The sequence below is a fragment of the Narcine bancroftii genome, chromosome 2 (genome assembly GCF_036971445.1).
Source record: "Narcine bancroftii isolate sNarBan1 chromosome 2, sNarBan1.hap1, whole genome shotgun sequence".
Classification (NCBI taxonomy): domain Eukaryota; kingdom Metazoa; phylum Chordata; class Chondrichthyes; order Torpediniformes; family Narcinidae; genus Narcine; species Narcine bancroftii.
In genome coordinates, this window is record NC_091470.1 from 351,987,870 (window position 1) to 352,009,175 (window position 21,306).

Sequence of the window (21,306 nt, forward strand, 5' to 3'; positions counted from 1 at the left end):
GTCTAAGTTCCAAATTTCCAGTAGCAAGTAAAGATGAATGCTTATACATGCGGTATGCATAAGTGGCTGGTGGTCTATATAACCATATAACCACTTACAGCACAGAACAGGCCAGTTCGGCCCTACTAGTCCATGCCGTAGCAAATCCCCACCCTCCTAGTCCCACTGACCAGCACCCGGTCCATACCCCTCTAGTCCCCTCCTATCCATGTAATGATCCAGTCTTTCCTTAAATGTAATCAATGATCCCGCCTCGACCACGTCTGCCGGAAGCTCATTCCACATCCCCACCACCCTCTGCGTAAAGAAATTTCCCCTCATGTTCCCCTTATAATTTTCCCCCTTCAATCTTAAACCATGTCCTCTAGTTTGAATCTCCCCCTTTCTTAATTGAAAAAGCCTATCCACATTTACTCTGTCTGTCCCTTTTAAAATCTTAAACACCTCTATCAAGTCCCCTCTCAATCTTCTACGTTCCAGAGAAAAAAGCCCCAGTCTGCACAACCTTTCCCTGTAACTCAGACCCTGAAATCCTGTCAACATTCTCGTGAACCTTCTCTGCATTCTCTCTATTTTGTTTATATCTTTCCTATAATTTGGTGACCAAAACTGTACACAGTACTCCAAATTTGGCCTCACCAATGCCTTGTACAATTTCATCATAACCTCCCTACTCTTGAATTCAATACTCCAATTTATGAAGGCCAACATTCCAAATGCCTTCTTCACCACACCATCTACCTGAGTATCAACCTTGAGGGTACTATTTACCATAACTCCTAAATCCCTTTGTTGCTCTGCACTCCTCAATTGTCTACCATTCAATGTATATGACCTATTTAAATTTGCCTTTCCAAAATGCAGCACCTCACATATATCTGTATTAAATTCCATCAGCCATTTCTCAGCCCACACCTCCAGCCTTCCTAAATCACCTTTTAATCTATGGTAATCTACCTCACTGTCCACAACACCACCAATCTTTGTGTCATCCACAAACTTGCTTATCCAATTCTCTACCCCTACATCCAGATCGTTAATATATAACAAATAATAGTGACCCAGGACCGAACCCTGAGGAACTCCACTAGTCACCGGCCTCCAATTGGACAAACAATTTTCTACCACTACTCTCTGTAACCTTCCATCCAACCACTGCTGAATCCATTTCACAACCTCCTTATTTATACCTAATGCCTCCATCTTTTTTCCTAACCTCCTGTGGGGAACTTTGTCAAAAGCTTTACTAAAGTCCAAATAGACAACATCCACAGCTTTCCCTTCATCAACCTTTTTTGTAACCCCCTCGAAGAACTCAATCAGGTTTGTCAAGCATGACCTACCCCTGACAAAACCATGCTGATTACTCCCTATCAATCCTTGTACCTCCAAAAAATTGTAAATAGCATCCCTCAGAACACTTTCCATCAACTTGCCCACCACAGACGTCAGACTTACAGGCCTATAATTCCCAGGTTTGCATTTGGACCCTTTCTTAAACAGAGGAACCACATGCACCACCCTCCAATCCTTTGGTACCACCCCTGTGGCCAGTGACATCCTAAATATCTCTGTTAATGGCCCCACTAACTGTCCACTAGCCTCCCTGAGTGTCCTAGGGAATATTTTGTCCGGTCCGGGAGATTTATCCACCTTTATCTTTTTTAACACAGCCATCACTACCTCCTCGGTTATCCTTATATGCTTCATGACCTCCCCACTATTTTTCTTTACTTCAACTGGTTCAACATTTTTTTCCCTAGTGAATACCGAAGCAAAGAAATCATTCAAAATTTCCCCCATTTCCTCAGACTTCTCACTCAGCCTACCCTCGCTATCTACAAGGGGTCCAATTTTATCTCTCACTAATCTTTTACTTTTAATGTACTTATAGAAACCCTTTGGATTTATTTCTACTCTGTTAGCCAAAGCCTCTTCATGCCTTTTTTTGGCCTTTCTAATTTCTTTCTTAAGATTCCTTCTACACTCCTTGTAGTCCTCCTTCAACTTCTCAGCTCCCTGCTCTTTATAAATGGTGACCTTCCAACAAAAACCAAAAATGTTCCACTGCAAGGTAGATGGCTAGCAGTTCTTGACCAAACGTACTATACTTCACCGGAACCAGTAACAGCATGGCTGAAAACAATGCCAGAGGTTCCAATTGCCCATGGGCTCCTTGTTCTAACACTGCTCACACAGCATTGATGGAGGCATCTGTACAAAGAGGGAGAAATGCGTTGGGCTTTTTGTGCACAAGCATTGTGGCAGTTGTAGGCACAGTCTTCACATCGTTGAAAGCACAACCTCAATGGTCTTTTAGAAATAGACCTTAGATCCTTTTAGTTTTGTAGTATGAAACACAAAGCTGGAGAAGCTTGAGCTCAAGCCCAAAATGGTCGTTATGTATTTTTACCTTTGCTACTGCTTGACCTGCTGAGCTTCTCCAGCTTTGTGTTTTTAGATCCTTTTAGTTATTCAGTAAGGGGTAATAGAGATGCTGCGGCATTCGGCAGGAAACGGAGGTCGAAATTCATCCCTAAAAATGTCAGAACTGGCCAAACGTAACAGGTGTAGGAAAATCTCAAATTTCTTGTACTTTCATTTCATCAGGCAAGATACCTTGCTGAGTAAACTCTGTCTCAAAGATATAAGATCAGAAGCACCAAAAATGCATTTACATGGATTGATCACAATGCCAAATTCATTAAGCCTCTGGAACAAGATGGTGCTTGTGTTCCTCTTCATCCACACCCACTACAAGAATATCATCGATATAGACAAATAAAAAATTGAGGCTGGCGAGTACGTGGTCCATAACCCCCTGGAATGTCCGAGCTGCATTCCGCAGACCGAATGGCATTTGCAGAAACAAAAATGCTGAAAGGGGTAATTACCTCTGTCTTGGCAACATTGGAAGGCTCTACTAAAATCTGATAGTAAACATGTACGAGATCTATTTTTGCAAACACACATTTGCTGTGGAGGTTTGCTGAGAAGTCTAGTAAATGGGGAATGTGGTATTGATCAGTCATGGTTGAATTGTTCAGCGCATGATAATCACCACAAACTGCCAATCTCCAGGAGACTCCCATTAGCTGTCAGATCTGCGGATTATGCCCAGCTATTGCTTGTGGTCGAATTCCACTTTTTCTCTCTTGCCACAGAGGTGATCCTGACGCTCTCATTCTGCTCCTCCTACGTCCAAGATCCATCACCACAAAATCAACATTCTGCACTACCCTGCGCACGCGCGCTACTACTCCTGCACGTCACTTTGAATACGTCATCAACGACAACGGGCACTCCTCCTGGCGCATGACTTCCACAAATCAGACCAGATGGGACTAGAAAAGAGAGGGGATCTGATGGGTGAAATGTGTTGGTCTGAATGATAATGTGGAAAATTGGATAAGCAAGTTTGCAGAAGACACTAAGATTGGAGGTGTTGTGGACAGTGAAGAAGGTTTTCAAAGCTGGCAGAGGGATCTGGACCAAGTGGAAAAATGGGCTGAAAATTGGCAGCTAGAATTTAATTCAGTCAAGTGTGAGGTGTTACATTTTGGAAGGACAAACCAAGAAAGGACATACATGGTAAATGGTAGGGCATTGTGGAGTGTGGTAGAACAAAGGGATCTGGGAATATAAATACATAATTCCTTGGAAGAAGCATCACAGGTGGATAGGATTGTAAAGAGAGCTTTTGGCATATTGGCCTTCATAAGTCAAAGTATTGAGTACAAGAGTTGAGATGTTAGGGTAAAGTTGTATAAGGCCAAATTTCGACAACTGTGTGCAGTTAGGTTACCTAAGTACAGGAAAGATATCAATAAGATAGAAAGAGTGCAGAAAAGAATTACTAGGATGTTGCCTGGACTTAAAGGAACGGAGTTACAGGGAAAGGTTCAACATGTTAGGAATTTTTTTCCCTGGAGTCTAGAAGAATGAGGGGAGATTTGATAGAGGTATTTAAAATTATGAGGGGGATAGACAGAGTAAATATAGATAGGCTTTTTTCCCACTGAAGGTAGGTGAGATACTAACCAGAAGACATGGGTTAAGAGTGAAAGGGGAAAAGGTTTAGGGGAACATGATGGGGAACTTTTTCACACATACAGTGGTGGGAATGTGGAAAGAGCTTCCAGCTGAAGTGGTGAATGCAGGCTTAATTTTAACATTTAAGAAGAATTTGGTCAGGAACATGGATGGGAGAAGTATGGAGGGCTATGGACTGGTGCAGGCCAGTATGACTAGGCAAAAAAAATGGTTTGGCACAGACTACAAAAGCCAAAGAGACATGTTCCTGTGCTGTAAAGTTCTATGGTCCCATGGTTCTCGGGAGGATGATGAAAAGGGTGGGTAGTGGGAAAGAGGAAAAAGAAGGGGGTGGGAAGGACCAGAAGTGGATTGGGAGAGGAGAGGAGAGGCAGGCAGTAAGATTAACCTGAAAATGGAGACACCAATCTTCATTTTATTAGACTGTTGAGTATCGAAGCAGAATATGAGGGGCTCTCCATCTCATTTGCATTAGGCCTCTCCTTGACAGTGGAGACCAAGGAAGGTCATTGTGAGAACGAGAAATGGAGTTGAAATAGTTCAAATAGCTGTTGCAGAATTCAGATGCTCTGTAAATTGGTTGCCAAGTTGGCCTTGCTGTGTCAGAAAGTCACATTGGGTACACCGAATGCAGTAGTTGGGGTTGGAGGAGGTGCACGTGAATCCTTGCCTCACCTGGAATGATGTTGGGTCCCTGAATGGTGGAGAGGGAGTAGGGATAAGAGCAAGTGTGGCACCTCCTGCAGTTGCAGGAATGACAGAGTGTTGCGGGAGGGAGGAATAAAGGGAGTAGTCACTATGGAAGATGGAGAGGAGTGGTGAGCAGTAGATGTAACTGGAGGTTCATTCATCTGTAGAAATGTCAAAGGATGATGTGTTGGATGTAGACTAGAGGCTGGTGGAGGAAAATGTGAGGACTAAGAATACACTTCAGTTGGGGGGAGGTGGCTGAGAATGGAACACTAGCAAACGGAAGAAATATAGGAGTGGGCCCCATCAGCCATCGTCAAGGGGAAGCTGCATTCCCTGTAAATGTCCTCAAATGGAAGGTATCAAAGTGAGAACAAAAATAATGGAAGTGGCAAAACTGGAGGAAAGGGATGACATCCTTTTAAGAGACAGGGCAGAGGAGGTGTAGCTTTTGTGGAGATCGGTGGGTTTTAAGTGAAAAAATGTACCTATTAGGCACATTTGGACCTGAAGGGCATAGATAGATTAAATGCAGGCAGCTTTTGCTACTAAGGTTGGGTAAGGCAAGAACTAGAGGAAAGGGGAAATATTTAGGAAAAATTGGACAGGTTCTTGTATGGGAGGGGTAAGGAAGGCTCTGGTCCATTGAAGGTTAATAGAACTAGGCAGAAGAATAGTTTGGCACAGAGTAGATGGGCCAAAGGTTCTGTTTCTGTACTGTCATGTTCTAAGGTTCTATGGCAAGTTCTGAACATTGGTTGAACATACAGCATTGGATCAGGATGTAGATATTTCAAATTTATCTCAGGATCTCACCACCAAAATATGACAAGAGATTTGGTGTAAGAAGGATAGTCAGTGACCAAATAGCATGAATAATTTAAACCTAGCTCTGTTGCCTGGATTTTCAATCCTATCTGGATGACTACATACCAGTGTTGCACTGTATGGTCTTTTCAATATTAAGTTTGATAAACATTTCTTTCCAATATCCAGGAATACCTCCTCTTTTCAACTGGTTGACCAGTTTAATATCTCCTACCTCGAAATGTACCATCACATCCATTGCCTTTTCCCACTCCTCCGTAACGTGTTGTTCTTGTCAATATTACCAACAGCATTGTGGATTCTATTACCCATTTGGGACAAAAATATACAAGGCAACAAGTTAAGTTAGCTGCTATTTCATGATTATCCTATTTTATTGATGTTTTGTATGCGATTGGTCGATTGGTCAAATTCTCATTCATCATTGTTCCCAATGCAGATATATCATTAAAAGGAGAAATGATAACACAATGACATAGTGACATCACATTAACTAATAAACACTAGTCATTGAAACAAGAAGTGGAAGATCTTGTGTTGTCCTAGATTTACTGACAGCCCTCTTCTGTGTCACATTGTTTGCTCTAGTGTCATCTCTTTAGAAATCTTATACATATGGCTTGACATGGCACAGGATTGACATAGCACAAGCAACTGGCTGCACATATAGAATGGTAAACACACTGGAATACTGGAGGAACTCAGCCGGTCTTTTCAGCATCTATAGGAGACAAAGATATATTGTCGATGTTTTGGGCCTGAAAAATCAGAAGATTAGAAGCAGGATGGATCAGAAAGTCTCAGAACTGAAACAATGGGAGAAGGAAACGAGACCAACAAAAGGTGTTAATTAGATATGATAAGGGACTAGTGTAGCATGTGGTGCAGTGAACAAAGTACAACAGAAGTTGTCTGTGAGCTGAACCAATGGAATTCTTTAATGGAACCTTCGCAGGAGTTTAAATAAATACAGTTGGCCCCAGAAAGTCATCCGCCTCCCAGAGTCCTTTGCATCCCCAGCCACTGGGAACTCTCTATCCTCTGGAGGCCACAACTACGGACACCGGTTCGAAATGGAGTAGCACAGTTTGCTACACTAGGTAGAATTTATCATGTCTGTGCAAGAGGAGACAGGGAATGGAGAGATGGCTGGGGAAGAAGTGGGTGTGCGGGAGGAGATTAACGAGAGCCAGAGAAGTTGATATTAATGCCATCTGTTTGAAGAGTGCCCAGATGGAAGATGAGGTGATGTACTTCCAAATTTATGGGTTGTCTCAGTCTGGCAGGACATGAGACCATGGACATTTGACCTAGCCCTTTATCACATCCAATTTTGTTGGTCTTGATTCCTCCCCCATTGTTTGAATTCGGAGACTCTCTGATACATCCTGCTTCTGCCTTTTCTGATTTTTCCTTGAGGAAGGGGCTCAGGTCTTGTCTCTATAGATGCTGAAAAGCCCAGCTGAGTTCATCCAGCATTTCAATGTGTTTAGTACAATCACAGCGTCTGCAGTCTATCGTGTTTCACTCTTGAACACATAGAATGGATTTTGACATTTAGTGAATGCCCAAATCCCCAGATATGACTATCAAAGCTGTCAGTGATCGGGCACAGGCATTTGAAATACATATACATTTATGACTGGCAAACAGGATAAATAGCGTTAGAGACGGGGTTTGATCAGGAACACTCAACACGGATTTGTGCGTGAAAGGTCATGTTTGACCAATCTTGTTGAATTTTTTGAGGAGGTGACTCGGAATATTGATGAGGGTAGAGCCTTGGATATTGTCTCTATGGACTTCAGTAAGGCCTTTGATAGGGTTCCACGTGAAAGTGTTAGTTAGGAAGGCTCAGTCGTTTGGTATTGATTTTGAGAGTCAAATGGATTCAACAGTGGCTGGAAGGGAGATGCCAGAGAGTCATAGTGGATAACTGTTTGTCAGGTTGGAGGCCAGTGACAAGCGGTGTGCCTGAGAGATCTATATTGGGTACATTGTTGTTTGTGGTAAATTGGATTAGTAAATATGAAGATGATACTAAAATAGGTGGAATTGTGGATAATGAAGAAGGTTTTCAAAGATTTCAGAGGGATTTTGATGACTTAGAAGAGTGGCAGATAGAGTTTAATGCTGAGAAGTGTGAAGTGCTTTATTTTGGAAGGAATAATCGAAACAGGACAGACATGGTAAATGGGAGGGGATTGAGGAATGCAATGGAACAGAAAGATCTAGGAATATTGCTTCATTGTTCCCTGAAGGTAGAATCTCATGTGGATAGAGTGGTGAAAAAGGTTTTTAATATCCTGGCCTTCATTTTTTTGCATTTTAGAAAGCTGAGTAGCATGCCAACATACAACTCAACTAAAGTTATTAAATATAAATAAGCCATGCCTCTCTCTAGCCAGTATCTGACTCATTTAAATCTTTAAGATCAAGAAATAGGAATAGAAGTTGGCTATTCAGCCCATTGAATCCTTTTCACCATTCCATCATCAGCTGATCCATTCTCCCACTCTGCCCCTCTCCCCTACCTTCTCCCGATAACCTTTGATACTCTCAATATTCGATCACCCCTTGGTTTACCCAGTAAAAGCTCAGAAATGCTGAAGGAACTCAGCAGGTCTCACAGCATCTAAAGGAAGTAAAGATATATAACTGACAAGGAATAAAGGAGATGTTCGGAGAATACATTGAATGTAAAAAGAATCTTAAGAAAGATATTAGAAAAGCTAATAAAGGTATGAGATGGCTATAGCAAGCAGGGTGAAAATAAATCCAAAGGGTTTCTACAAATATGTTAATGGTAAAAGGAGACTGAGGGATAAAATTGGTCCCTCAGAGAATCAGAGAGGAACCAAAAGAGATGGGGGAGATCTTGAATAATTTATTTTCTTCAGTGTTCACCAAGGAGAAGGACATTGAATTGTGCAGGGTAGAGGAAGCAAAGGGTAATTATGGAGACTATCGTGATTAAGAAAGAGGAAGTACTGGAGCTTTTGAAGCATATAAAGGTGGATAAGCTTCCAGGTCTTTACGGGACTTTCCCCAGAACCTTGAGAGAAGTTAGTGAGGAAATAGCAGAGGCTCTGACAGTGATTTTTCAAATGTCATTAGAGACGGGTATCGTGCAGGAGGATTGGCATATTGCACATGTGGTTCCGTTGTTTAAAAAGGGTCTGAGGAACAAGCTTAGCAATTATTGGCCTTTAAGTTTGACATCTGTGGTAGGTAAGTTAATGGAAAGCATTCTTAGAGATAATATATATAAATATCTGGAGAGACAGGGTTTGATCAGGAACACTCAACACGGATTTGTGCGTGGAAGGTCATGTTTGACCATTCTTGTTGAATTTTTTTGAGGAGGTGACTAGGAATATTGATGAAGGTAGAGCATTGGATATTGTCTATGTGGACTTCAGTAAGGCCTTTGATAGGGTTCCATGTGAAAGTGTTAGTTAGGAAGGCTCAGTCGTTTGGTATTAATTTTGAGAGTCAAATGGATTCAACAGTGGCTGGAAGGGAGATGCCAGAGAGTCATAGTGGATAACTGTCTGTCAGATTGGAGGCCGGTGACAAGCGGTGTGCCTGAGAGATCTATATTGGGTCCATTGTTGTTTGTCATGGGATTGGTGCAAAGAGAGTGGAAGTCAAGGCAATCTAAGGGGTGAGATTGGAACGGTTGTAAATATCAAGGTTCGAGCAGCAGAGGTGTCTGGGAGAAAGAACAGTTTAAAGTGGGAGAAAACATCTGAATGGGTGGGGTTTGGGAGAGAATCCTGGTTATGGAAATGGCATGGTGACAGAGCGGCAGCAGAAGAATTCAGCATCTGTTGAGAACCTGTTGAGGTGTGGGTGAAGGGAGACAAAGGTGAGGCCTCTACTGTGGACAGAGTGTTCTGTCCCCAAGAGGGGAATGTTGGAAGGGATGGTAAAGTCCTGGCAGGGTGAAAGTTTGCCTCGGAGGCTCAGTCCTGTAGGCTGGCAGTACCAGGGAGAGAGTTTGCATCAGACGTTCGGACCTTTGGGTTCCGGGACCACAATTTAACCAGACATTGATTAAATGTATGTAAAATTAAATTTATTTACATTGTGGTAGAAACCGATGCAGACCATTGAAAGCCAGGCTGCCATTTGCACCCAATTAACCTACCCATCCCTGGAGATGAGAAGAAACTGGTCCATCCAGGGTAAACCATGCACGGCATGGGGAGAACATACAAACTCCTTACAAACAGTCCCTGATTTGAGTCCTATGCACCTGTGCTATTGGGATATTGTGCTATCTGATGAGTACCAGCAGTACACAGGCAAAAAAATGCCGCAGCCAATTTAGATCATTTAGGCAAGTGCCAGAGACTGAATTTCCCAGTGATGTTATTGGCTCTGACATTAGACGGGCATAAAATAAACTGCTGGAGGAACTCAGCAGATCAACCAGCATCTGCAGAGGCATTTTCAAGTTGAGACCCTGTATCAGGGCTGAGGGTGTGGGTTAAAGTCCATGTTTAAAGCAATAGTGCCCTCCATGTTTGGGTCAAAGACACTTTTTTCCTTTATTGCCCCTTTGCTTTATGCGATGTTGCTTGAGTTCTTTTAAAACAATTATATCACCTATAGACTCGAGGTCATTTGGAGGCATCCAACTGAAACTAAACAAACTAGTCTCTGACTCCCTCTATTGGTCAGGAGTGTCACTAGTACTCTTATCACTACACTCCATTGTTTTAAATTTGTAATGTGCACTTTGCAGGTTTTCATCAAGGTTATTTGTATACAATTTGGTTTGACCATCTAGAAACAGTACTTTTAATACATAGTCATCTCATTTCAGGGTACCATAATGTTCGGGACATTTGTCTTCACAGGTCTTTATGAGTATTCAGGTATGTTTAATTGCTTCATTGATGCAGATATAAGAGAGCTAGGCTTGCTTCTAAGCTTTTGATCATCTTTGCAGTCTGTAGTTACCATTTTTCAACATGAGAACCAGAGTCGTGCCAATAAAAGTCAAAGATGCTATTATGAAACTGAAAAACAAGAATAAAACAGGAAGAACTCTGCCCAGACCTTTGGATTACCAAAATCAGCAGTTTGGACTGGTATTCCAAGGAAGACCCCACTGGTGATAACAGAAGAATACACATCCTGATGATGAAAAATCCCAATACATATGTCTGACAGATCAGAAACACTCTTCAGGAGGCAGGTGTGGATATGTCAATGACTACTGTCTACAGAAGGCTTCTTAAATAAATGCAGAGGCTACACTGCAAGATGTAAACCATGGCAAAGGTGGTATGCTTGGATCTTGGGCAGTTTGTTTACACCTCCAACTGTGATCTTGTCTTCACTCAGATGCAGGGTAATCTTGGTTTCATCTGCTCACATGACCCTATTCCAGAATTTTGCAGGCTCTTTTAAGTACTTCTTGGCAAACTATAATTTGGCCATCCTTTCTGTGGCTAACCAGTGGTTGGCATCTCGAACCATAGAGCACTACAACACAGAAAACAGGCTTTTTGGCTCTTCTAGTCTGTGCTAAAAAATTATTCTGCTAGTGCCATTGACTTACACCCAGTCCATAACCCTCCAGACCTCTCCCATCCATGTATCTATACAATTTAAAGTGAGCCCACATTTATCACGTCAGATAGCACCTCATTCTACACTCGCATCTCTTTCTGAGTGAAGATGTTCCCTCCAAACTTTTCCCCTTTCACCCCCTTTCACCCTAAAGCCATGACCTCTCATTTTTATCTCTTCTAATCTGTGGAAAGAGCCTGCTCGCATTTACTCTGTTATACCCTCATAATTTTGTAAACCTCTATCAAATCTCCCCTCATTCTTCTATGCTCCAAGGAATAATGTCTGTACCTATTTAATTTTTCCCTGTACTCAACTCCTAAAGAGCTGTTAGCATCCTAGTAAATCTTCTTTGCACGTTTTCAATCTTACTGATACCCTTCCTGTAGTTAGGTGACCAGAACTGCAAATGATACTCCAAATTTGGCCTCACCAATGTCTTGTACAACCTCACCATAACATCCAACTCCTATACTCAATACTTTGATTTATAAAGGTCAAGATGGTAAAAGCTTTCTTTACAACCCTGTCTACCTGTGATGCCACTTTCAGGGAATTATGTATCTGTATTCCCAGATTCCTTTGTTCCTCTTCACTCATCAGTGCCCTACCATTTACTGTGTATGTCCTACTTGGTTTGTCCTTACACTTATCTACATTAAATTCCATCTGCCATTTCCTTGCCTATTTTTTTCAACTGGTCCAGATCCCTCTGCAAGCTTTGAAATCCATCCTCGGTATCCACAAGCCTCCAATCTTAGTCTCATCAGCAAACTTGCTGATTCAATTTTCCACATTATCATCCAGAACATTGATATAGACAACAAACAACAATGGTCCTAGCACCGAGACACACCACTAATCACAGGCCTCCAGTTTGTGAAGCAATCATCCACTGTCTTCTCCCATTCAGCCAATTTTGAATCCGGTTTACAACTTCTCCATGGATACCTAGTGACTGAACCTTCTGAACTAAGCTCTCATATGGGACCTTTGCAAAGGCCTCCGTAAAGTCCATGCAGAGAACATCCACAGTCTTTCCTTCATCTACTTTCTTGGTAACCTTGATAAACTCTAGATTTGTTAAACATGACCCACCATGCACAAAGTCATGCTGACTATCCATAATCAGCCCTCTGTCCAAATACTTGTATATCTGATCTCTCAGAACATCCTTCAATAATTTACCTTCTACTAACGTCAAGCTCACTGGCCTGTAATTTTCTGGTTTTCTTTGGAGCCTTTTTTAAACAACGGAACAACATGAACTACCCTCCAATCCTCCAGCACCTCACCTGTGGCTAAAGACATTTAAATATTTCTGCCAGGGCCCCTGCAATTTCTACACTAGTGTCTCTCAAGGTCCAAGGGAATATCATGTCAGACCCGGGGATTTATCTACCTTTATTTGCTGCAAGGCAAGCATCTCTTCCTCTTTAATCTCTATATGTTCCATGCCACTACTGCTTGTTTCCATTTCTTCCTTATACATTATGCCTGTTTTCTGAGTAAATACTGATGCAAAAAAAAACTTTAAGATCTCCCCCATTTCATGAGGCTTCATGATTTTCTAGAGGACCAATTTTGTTTCTTACTATCCTCTTAATTCTTAATATACTTGTAGAAACCCTTTGGGTTTACTTTCACATTATCTACCAAAGCAACCTCGTGTCTTCTTTTTGCCTTCCTGATTTCCTTAAGTATTTTCTTACCTTCTAGTACCTCATTTGCTCCTTGTTGCCTAATATTGCTTGAAAACCAAGATTCCCTATGTCTGTTAACTTTGCCTTTAATCCTGACAGGAACATGCAATCTCTCTGCACTCTCAAAATTTTACTTTTGAAGGCCTTCCACTTATTGAACACATCCTTGCCAGAAAACAACTTATCCCAATCCACTCTTCCTAGATCCTTACTCATTTCCATAAAATTGGCCTTTCTCCAATTTAGAATCTCAGCTCGAAGACCAGACATATCCTTATCCATAATTAATTTGAAACTAATGACATTATGGTCACTGGGCCTAAAATGTTCGCCTCTACATACTTCTGCTGCCTGACCTGTCTGGTTCCCTATTAGGAGATCAAGTATTGCAACCTCTCTCGTTGATACCTCTATGTATTGATTTGGAAAACTTTCATGAACACATTTTGACAAACTCCAAGCCATCTGCCCCTTTGACGGGGTGGGGGGTGTTTGGGTAGGGATGAAACCATCATGTGTGTATTTACAAATTATTTCTTTTAGAACTTATATAATTATATGATTCATCACATGGTCAAATTAAAAAAAGATGTTCCAAATTTTTAATTTGTCCAAGTGATGAATCATATAGTCAGCTTTTATATCCATCCCACATTACCCCTGAATAAGATGGCTTGTTAGGTCATTTCAAAAATCAGTTAAGCTTGCACTGACTGCATCACCATCTTTATGGTCATTAAGAATGACAGTGTCCCAACATAGTTCAGATGGTAATAAATTAAGACCATGTCCTCTTGACTGACACTGTATTATAATACATTATAATAGATTCATAACCACTGAAATTCCTCATCATTCTTACCCACCCAATAAGGTAATTATACTTGAACAAACAAGCTAACAAAGTATTTAGTTTTTCAAGTCACAGTACTTGTAGACTTTTATTTTCAATTTTAATCAGTGAACATGGGTGTGAAGAACAAAGTTGCTTTCAATAAAGTTTCCTCAAGTACAAGCCAGTCTTGTGAACATCTTGTGTAGCGTTGGTTAATTCAGCTTCAAACATGGTTCTCACAATTTCTTCTTTGATATTTTACTGATGACAACGTCTTGAGGCTCTTCTACGGTGAACAAGATGGGCTCTGACAATTGTACTTGATCTCTGTTTGCAACGTCTCTTCCTGGTTGCATTCCTGCGCTTGTGCCTGTACCTGCGTTTGCCCACACACCTCTTCATGCTTCAGAATTAAACCACTGAGTGTCATTTCCATGTGTTGTCTCAAGTTTTATTGTCTTCCCCTCCCCCCCCCCACCATGCTTACATCATTGTGATGTCATAATGATTTTACAGGCTTCAACTACCTTGTAATAGTCCATATTTGGCATTCAGTAATGTTTATGGATGATTATATTCAATATGTCACTGCCTTTTAAGGCATTTCATGTAAAGCTACTTGATCTGAACAAAATATCACAGAACACAATAATAAGGGACATATAATTATTACCAGTGAATTATTGAATACAATAAAGTTTGTGTCATAGCCGGCAGGTCTGGTTGAAGGTAATCCTGTAGCTCTGATCCCTTGCCTATAGATCAACTGACAACTAAGTGTACAGAATCACTCAAGATGTCACTCCTCTTAATCTTCTCATGTCTGCACAATTTATAAATTATTGTTTGGAGTATTAAGTTCCACACTGTACGAGTCAATGTCCCCTAAAGGCCATGACAACAATCTGGCAATTACACCAAATTTAGCTTCTTATAACTTAAACTGAATTGCCCAGCAACCATAATGGGAATCGTTGCTCAATTGCTAGACCACTAACACAACTCCTAGACTTTCAGTCCCTCTCTAAACCGACTGGAGACATTAGTTTTCAGCAGGAAGCCTTGTGGTTACAAAGGTTACCAGGAGGAAGAGGCATTGGAAGAGATGACATGATCCAGAGGTGCTCAGCAACTTGGAAAGGAGTCTCCTTTGATTCTTCTATCTCATCTTTATAGTGGCCCTGGACTAACAGGGCAAAAGAGGAAAACAAATTTTGTGTGCATGACAATAGAGTAATCTTGAAACACAAGATGCATTTCATCTCATCCTGGCAATTTATCTCCCTTCAAATACATAGTACATCATACAATTCTTCATTCTGTGATGCCCAAATTGTTTACCTGAAGACATATTCTAAGATCTGTCCCTGTGCCACAAATTGACATGCTTTTCCTTCAGCACTAACTCTTCCAAAAGTGACCCATTTCCAAGATTAAATATGGTTGCAGTACTTTCAACTGGAGCTTCTCCAGAAATTTAATGAGATAATTCTGGTCATGCACCTGTATAACAGGGCTTCAGTATCAGTCCTTGCTTTGCTGCTGTCATTCATCAAAAAATGCTGCCTGGGGTTTATTCTTGTCTAGGGTTTCATTAATACAAGGGGCTCAAATCCTCACTGAAGAATATTGGGTTATTCTTCCCTTTTCTCAGTTCACAAGCTAAATTAAGGGTGTGAGAAACAGCTCACTGATTAAATGATTTTGCAGTGTCAATCGGTGAAGCGATTATTATAACCTTTTATTCAACGCCCTTACAAGAGCGAGTCTCCTTCCGAGAAGGCACACTCACAGATATTCAACAACCTTTTTTTATACATTTCTTTGTGTTAATAACCACTCCTTTGTTAATTTAATTGGTTAGTCAACTAATTGATATGTTAGTTTAACCTATCAAAAGCTGTTCCTTTCCTCGTCTTAAACCCTGCCCTTGTTTACTTCTCCCATTCCCATAATTTTTGCAACCCAAACTCTTTTTTATTCTTATCCTTATTTGGTAAGATGCTTTGTCACATGTTCTTTTGGAGTTTATTTTTAATATATCAAGTTGGCCTTGTCTTCAATATCTGGCAGGAACTGTCCTGGCTTTCTATTCTAGCAGACCCCAACCCCCCCCGACCCGACCTTTTCTTCTCACGTCTCATCTCTGTACAGCCATTGTTAACACTAATTATTACATTTCACTGAAACAGCACTTGGGATAATTCTCACAATTCCCCCTTTTTCTATTTATCCTACTGTTTCTGCATCGTTGGAGATAGTACCATAAAATGCCTCCAATTTGGATAACATCATACCACTAGTCTCTTCCATTTTCTCCAGGCTTTCGTAGTCAAGTAGATATAGCTTATCTTGTGTTGTCCCATCTTCTATGTCCCTTAAGGGCATTTATTTCATAATTGCAGTTTCAATAAGCCATTCTGTAAGCCCACGCAACATCCCACACCAGTTAGTGAGGTGTCCACCCCAGAATTTTCGGCCAACTCCTCATCCAGGGTGGAGAGGCCCTGCAACACTTTTGCAATAGTTCCATCTTGGGCTGTATTGTTTGGGATAAAAGTACAGCATTTTCCACCTAGCATTACACATACACCTCCTTTCTCTGCTAACATCATGTCTAGCGCTATTCTGTTTTCCCAAGCCACTTGACTGGTGGCATCCAATTGTTCAGTGATCCTTTTTACAGCATTCTGGGTATAATGTTAATTGTAATAAATCTAGTTTATCCAATCCACATTTTTATTAATAGTTACCCACCCAAATAGGCTTGACTCAAACCCTGCTGCTATCTGATTGCGTGCCTTAAATTCATTAGGTACTCCCCTTGGCACCCCAATTGAATCAATATAAATTTGGTTATCTAAAGACGTCCCAAGGAACTCCCTCTTACTTCTCTTTATCCCTATTACCTTCTCCCATTCAAATGCCAAGGTGAAGGGTATGGCCAATTGAATGATTGCACAGGTGCCCTTCTAATTGGGAGGAAGAATTAGTCTAAGGATTCTGCCTCTGCAGAACCACCATAGATCCTCTCGAGGTACATTGAAGGCTGAGTAGTTCCCTCTCCTCTCCTCTGTCACATCTTGTACCATTGTGCATAGTTGTAGCTTTCCTAGGTCCTTCGTGAACTGTCTTCCTTGCCTTGAAATCCAAGCTGTGTGATTCCCTGACACAGCCCAGAATGCCGGCGGAATCCGGACATCCTTTGTCTTCAGAGGAGGGAACATCAAGGACAGAGATTTACAGGACTGGTTACCCCAGCCTCTCTATCCTAATACAAAGGCTCATTCCTTGTTCGTCTTTATCCTAACCCAACGGAAATGGAACCACCTATGCTATCGGATGTCCAGAAATGCATGCATAGCAATTGCTCTTGTTTAAACTCTTCACTGTGTGTTTTACCCATTCTACCCAGGCATTTGTATCCCCATATCCAGTCTCAATCTCAATCTCATGTTCTAAGTCTTGTCCCTCGTGCTCCCCTCTCCACAAAAATGTGCCGGGGTTCAGACAGGTATCGGTGGTCAGCACCAGATCATCCCTTTCTATAAGTAATGCTTCATATTTAGGATTCTAGAATCTGTAAACCATCTTCCTGCCTTTTGGGTGAGAATGGTTCTTACTTAGTGAGGGGCACTCACCAACACCCCTCCAAAGGTTAACTTTCCGCTCTCTTCTACCAGTAATGCTGTTGCCGCCACTGCCTGGACACACTCTGGCCATCCCCTAGAGATGGGGTCCAATAATTCAGAGAGGAATGCCACAGGTTGCCTTTTCCCTCCCCACTTCTAACACTGTTAGAATGGCTTGTCTAGAGATGGGCGTGCTAATATCAGGGCACAGACTAGACTTTGTTTCAAATCTTTCAAGACGGTCTTTTCCTCCTCTGTCCATTTCAACACATTAGGTTCCCCTTCCATCAGCTTGAGATACATCTTTTGTGCATATGAATCTATCCACGATTGACAATAACCCACTAGTCCCAGGAACTTTCTTAGTTCCTTCTTTGTTTTTGGGAGAACCAGTTCCAATATCCCTTTAACCCTTTCAGGACTAACTTTCCTTTTTCCCTCACTTATTAAGTGTTCCAAATATTTTACCCCTTTTTCTAACCCCAGTTGTAACCCAGGAGGTTACTTCCAATATCTGTAATGTATCATAATTGCCATATCACTTCCTCATGATCCATTCTGATCAAAATGGGCTCCAAAATAGGTACAGAAAACCCTTCCCCTTTTACCCTATACCTTTAATTGTTGACTTGTGAATCTAACTCCCTCCGCTATAAAGTTTAATGATGATCTAGTGGCCTCTGTGTGCACCAGAAAAATGGCATCCTCTTTGTTGGGTCCAACCTGGAAATTTATCAAAGGTTCCCAGTGGGTCCCGGGAGGAAGAAACCCCTGACCCCACTAATCCTCCCCAAAAGTCATCAGAGGGATCGCATCCCTTTCCCTCTTTAATTCAGGACATTCCCATTTGAAATGTCCCACTTTCCCACAATAGAAACACCCTGCCTGCTGGGGATACCCAAAACTCAAATATATCATCGTATTAACAACCGGAACATTTCCATCGTTCAATTTCTCTATCAGAAGCGTCCTTCCTGAATGGAAGATATAAGGCTTGTTGAGGAGGACTCGCATGTTGCACTAAATATTTGGGGACCCAATCCTGATAACCCTGCACTGCAACTTTAGCTACTTTATCTGCCGCCTCATTAAGTTAAGAAATCACATCTTTACCATGGGTATGTGCTCAACTTTAAACTGCAAACAAATTGGTATCTTGTGTGGCCCCTTTAAGAGTATTCCTGGCTGTCTTAGTTTTGTGTTCTGTAGTATTCTGTACAAACTGGCTGCGTTATCTCTTGTTCTGGGCTTCCTGCCAATTTGCGTGGCTGGTAGAGTGGTTTCTTATGTTTTTCTGCCAAGTTCTCTCTGTCCTCACTGAGAACAGCTTAATTTTTAAACTGTGCAAATGCAGACAAACATGTTTTAACAAAAGCTTCTAGAATTTTCCACAGATTTTCTTTAAATTTTAATTTCTTTGTTACAGTGGCTGGATGAGCACTAACAAGATCCGAAAATACTTTGGGTACTGCTGGCGCAGAAGAGACCGCTGCTGGGGGTTTGGATACAGGCAGATGATATGCTAGTGGTGGTCCTCAAGGAGTACTCAGGGTCCATCCTACATCCTCCAAGGGGTCACTTGTCTCTCTCTCCTATATCAGCCTTAGGACTTCCATTTGACTACATAGTCTTTGTTTATCCTCCTGTGCAGGAGGCTTCTCTTTGCTTTTTTTTCCCCTTTCCTGACTTTTCCTGTCCTGTTCCTTTCTAGGTGCATATTCTTTCTGGAGGACATCCGCAGGTTTTACTGTCTCCCACCACCCCCCCCCCCCCCCCCCACCTTCTGCCAGTTTTACAGCGTTAGTTTGGCAACCTGCAAGCCTGTCTCTTTTCTTTCTTGTGCTAACAGGCTCCACTTTCCAATTACCTCTTTAATGAATTCATCATCCCAAGTACCCCCAACGACAACTTTCTCTCCCTAATCCTTTATTTAATGCCCCAGAAACTTTTCAAATTATATTTTCATCCTCCAGTTATTCGTATCTACACAGTTCCCCATTGTATCTCAGGTTTCCAAAAGAAACACACACACACACACACACACACACACGCACACGCACACACTAACGGTCCCTGACTGGTCGAGTTCCCTGAGCTCTTATTCAACCACGGTCCCAGACTGCCGAGTTCCCTGAAATCTCCCCAGAGATTTCTCTCCAACCTGACCCTTTCAAGTCTGTTCCTGACCCTTTTACAGGTCTATTCCTCCCTTAAAAGGGATTTTCAGGAGGAATCTCCCTGGAGACGTTGTTGGTCTCCGACCCAGACAGATACTTCCTGACCCTTTCAGGTCTATTCCCCGACCCTTTCGGATCTAGACCACCAAGGTTATACTTTAAAGTCCAGCTTTCTTACCTTGGTCCATGCACGGAGTTACCTGGTCAGCGCTGTATCTGCCTCTAGTTTTACTATACTGGTTCACCCAGACTCAGTCCAGTCCTTAGTCAGTTCATCCAAGGTGCCAAGCACACAAAGTACCAAGACCATTCAAACCTGGAACAGATGCGTCTTCTTGATACCCTATAAGCCATGACCCTTGGGAGATGACAGGATCCTAGTCGAGCCCCCAAATTATGAGAAACACAGCTCACTGACTAAATAATTTCTCAGGGTCAATAGGTGAAGCGATATAACCTTTTATTCAACGTTCTTACAAGAGCGGGTGTCCTTCAGAGAAAGCACACTCACCGATATTCAGCAACCTTTTTTATACATTTCTTTGTGTTAATAACCTCTCCTTTGTTAACTAGTTAGTCAACTGAGTAATTGATATGTTCATTTAACCTGTCAAAAGTTGTTCCTCTCCTTGTCTTAAAGCCCGTCCTTGTTTACTTCTCCCATTCCCATGACTTTTGCGACCCCAACTCTTATTTATTCTTATCCTCATTTGGTCACATGTTCCCATTCTTTTGCAGGTTTTTAATATATCAAGTTGGCCTTGCCTGCAATCTCTGGCAGGAACTGACCTTCCTTTGTATTCTAGCAGGACCCCCCCCCCCCCCCTTTTCTTCTCACGTCTTGTGTCTGTACAATGATTACATTTCGCTGAAACAGCACTTGGGATCATTCTCACAAGGGCAACACCTCTATGCCAGAGATCGAGACCAAAACTTGGGTTGGAATACTGCACTGTCTGTAAGGAGTTTGTACATTCTTCCTGTGTCTACCTGGGTTTTCCCAGGGGGCTCCATTTTCCTCCCACCATTCAAAATGTACAGGGATTATAGGTTAATGGAGTGTAAATTTGGTGGCATGGACTTGTGGACTTAGTACACCAGGAGCTGAATGTGCTTGGATCAGATTGGAATTACATAACAATATTTTTAAAAAATGCAAAAGGGAGAAAATACAATAGACAATAAAACTGGTAACATCACAGTTCTGTAAATTAAAGACAAGATGCACATTGTTTGTTTGATTTGGTTTTATTCAAACTAGCTTCAGTATAAGAAGCAATAAGTGTATTAATTTCAGAGCGTATGTCATCAGAAAGAGTGAACTTTTCTCCACGAATCCCATTAGGGTGTTTCTTGATGGCTGGACATTCTGGCATTAGCAACTCTTAACATCTTCTTCTTCTTTTTGGCAATCGTCTTATGTGACGTCGTCTTCGATAAATTTTAGATCTATCCCTTTTACATATATTTAGCCTTCGTAAATGTCTTCTTCGTAAATGACAAGTATGTTGTTCCCTATCTGGCTGACGGCTCTGCATTATTGTGTCTCATCCACTTCCCTTTTGCCTCTCGAAATCCCAATGTTTTGCCTTTTTTACGTTTTAATACATTTCACAGGATAAAATGCATAAGGTATCTATTATGATGTGTTAGATTTTTTGTGACCATTCAGTGCCTTGTAAGGAATTGACAACATGATGTATTCAGCATCAATTGTGATGTAGATGAGGCATCACTGCCTAATAAGGAATTATGTACAACTTGGATCTTTTATTTCTTCTTTTTGTTAATGAGGTAAAATG

The 21,306-nt window shown here is 41.6% G+C and overlaps 2 protein-coding genes and 1 long non-coding RNA gene across 38 annotated transcripts in view; 1 reads left to right on the plus strand and 2 right to left on the minus strand.

The window, feature by feature from the left end:
* Positions 1-6,137, minus strand: part of LOC138755755 (uncharacterized) — a 157,721-nt gene extending 151,584 nt beyond the window's left edge. For 9 of the 21 annotated variants that reach the window (XR_011352533.1, XR_011352538.1, XR_011352535.1 and 6 more), the window contains exon 1: positions 5,786-6,137. Coding sequence is in view for 4 of the 21 variants with exons in the window: in XM_069922301.1 (XP_069778402.1) it covers positions 5,786-5,864 (79 nt within the window). In the remaining 17 variants the exon portion in view is untranslated. The remainder of the gene's footprint in view (positions 1-5,785) is intronic. The other 12 variants (XR_011352544.1, XR_011352531.1, XR_011352537.1 and 9 more) reach the window with 6 other exon arrangements.
* trpn1 (transient receptor potential cation channel, subfamily N, member 1) overlaps positions 1-21,306 on the plus strand; it is a 269,947-nt gene that overhangs the window by 77,574 nt on the left and 171,067 nt on the right. For 7 of the 16 annotated variants that reach the window (XM_069922294.1, XM_069922279.1, XM_069922274.1 and 4 more), the window contains exons 1-2: positions 6,424-6,816; positions 10,406-10,457. The exons of 2 other annotated variants lie outside the window; for them this stretch is intronic. In XM_069922294.1, the coding sequence (XP_069778395.1) occupies positions 10,446-10,457 (12 nt within the window). In that variant the 5' untranslated portion in view covers positions 6,424-6,816; positions 10,406-10,445. 7 more of the 16 variants (XM_069922292.1, XM_069922275.1, XM_069922284.1 and 4 more) reach the window with 6 other exon arrangements.
* LOC138755758 (uncharacterized) lies at positions 13,769-19,992 on the minus strand. Its single transcript, XR_011352549.1, has 2 exons — positions 19,683-19,992; positions 13,769-14,881 (listed from the first exon to the last, which is right to left on the minus strand). It is a non-coding gene; the product is annotated as an uncharacterized lncRNA (long non-coding RNA).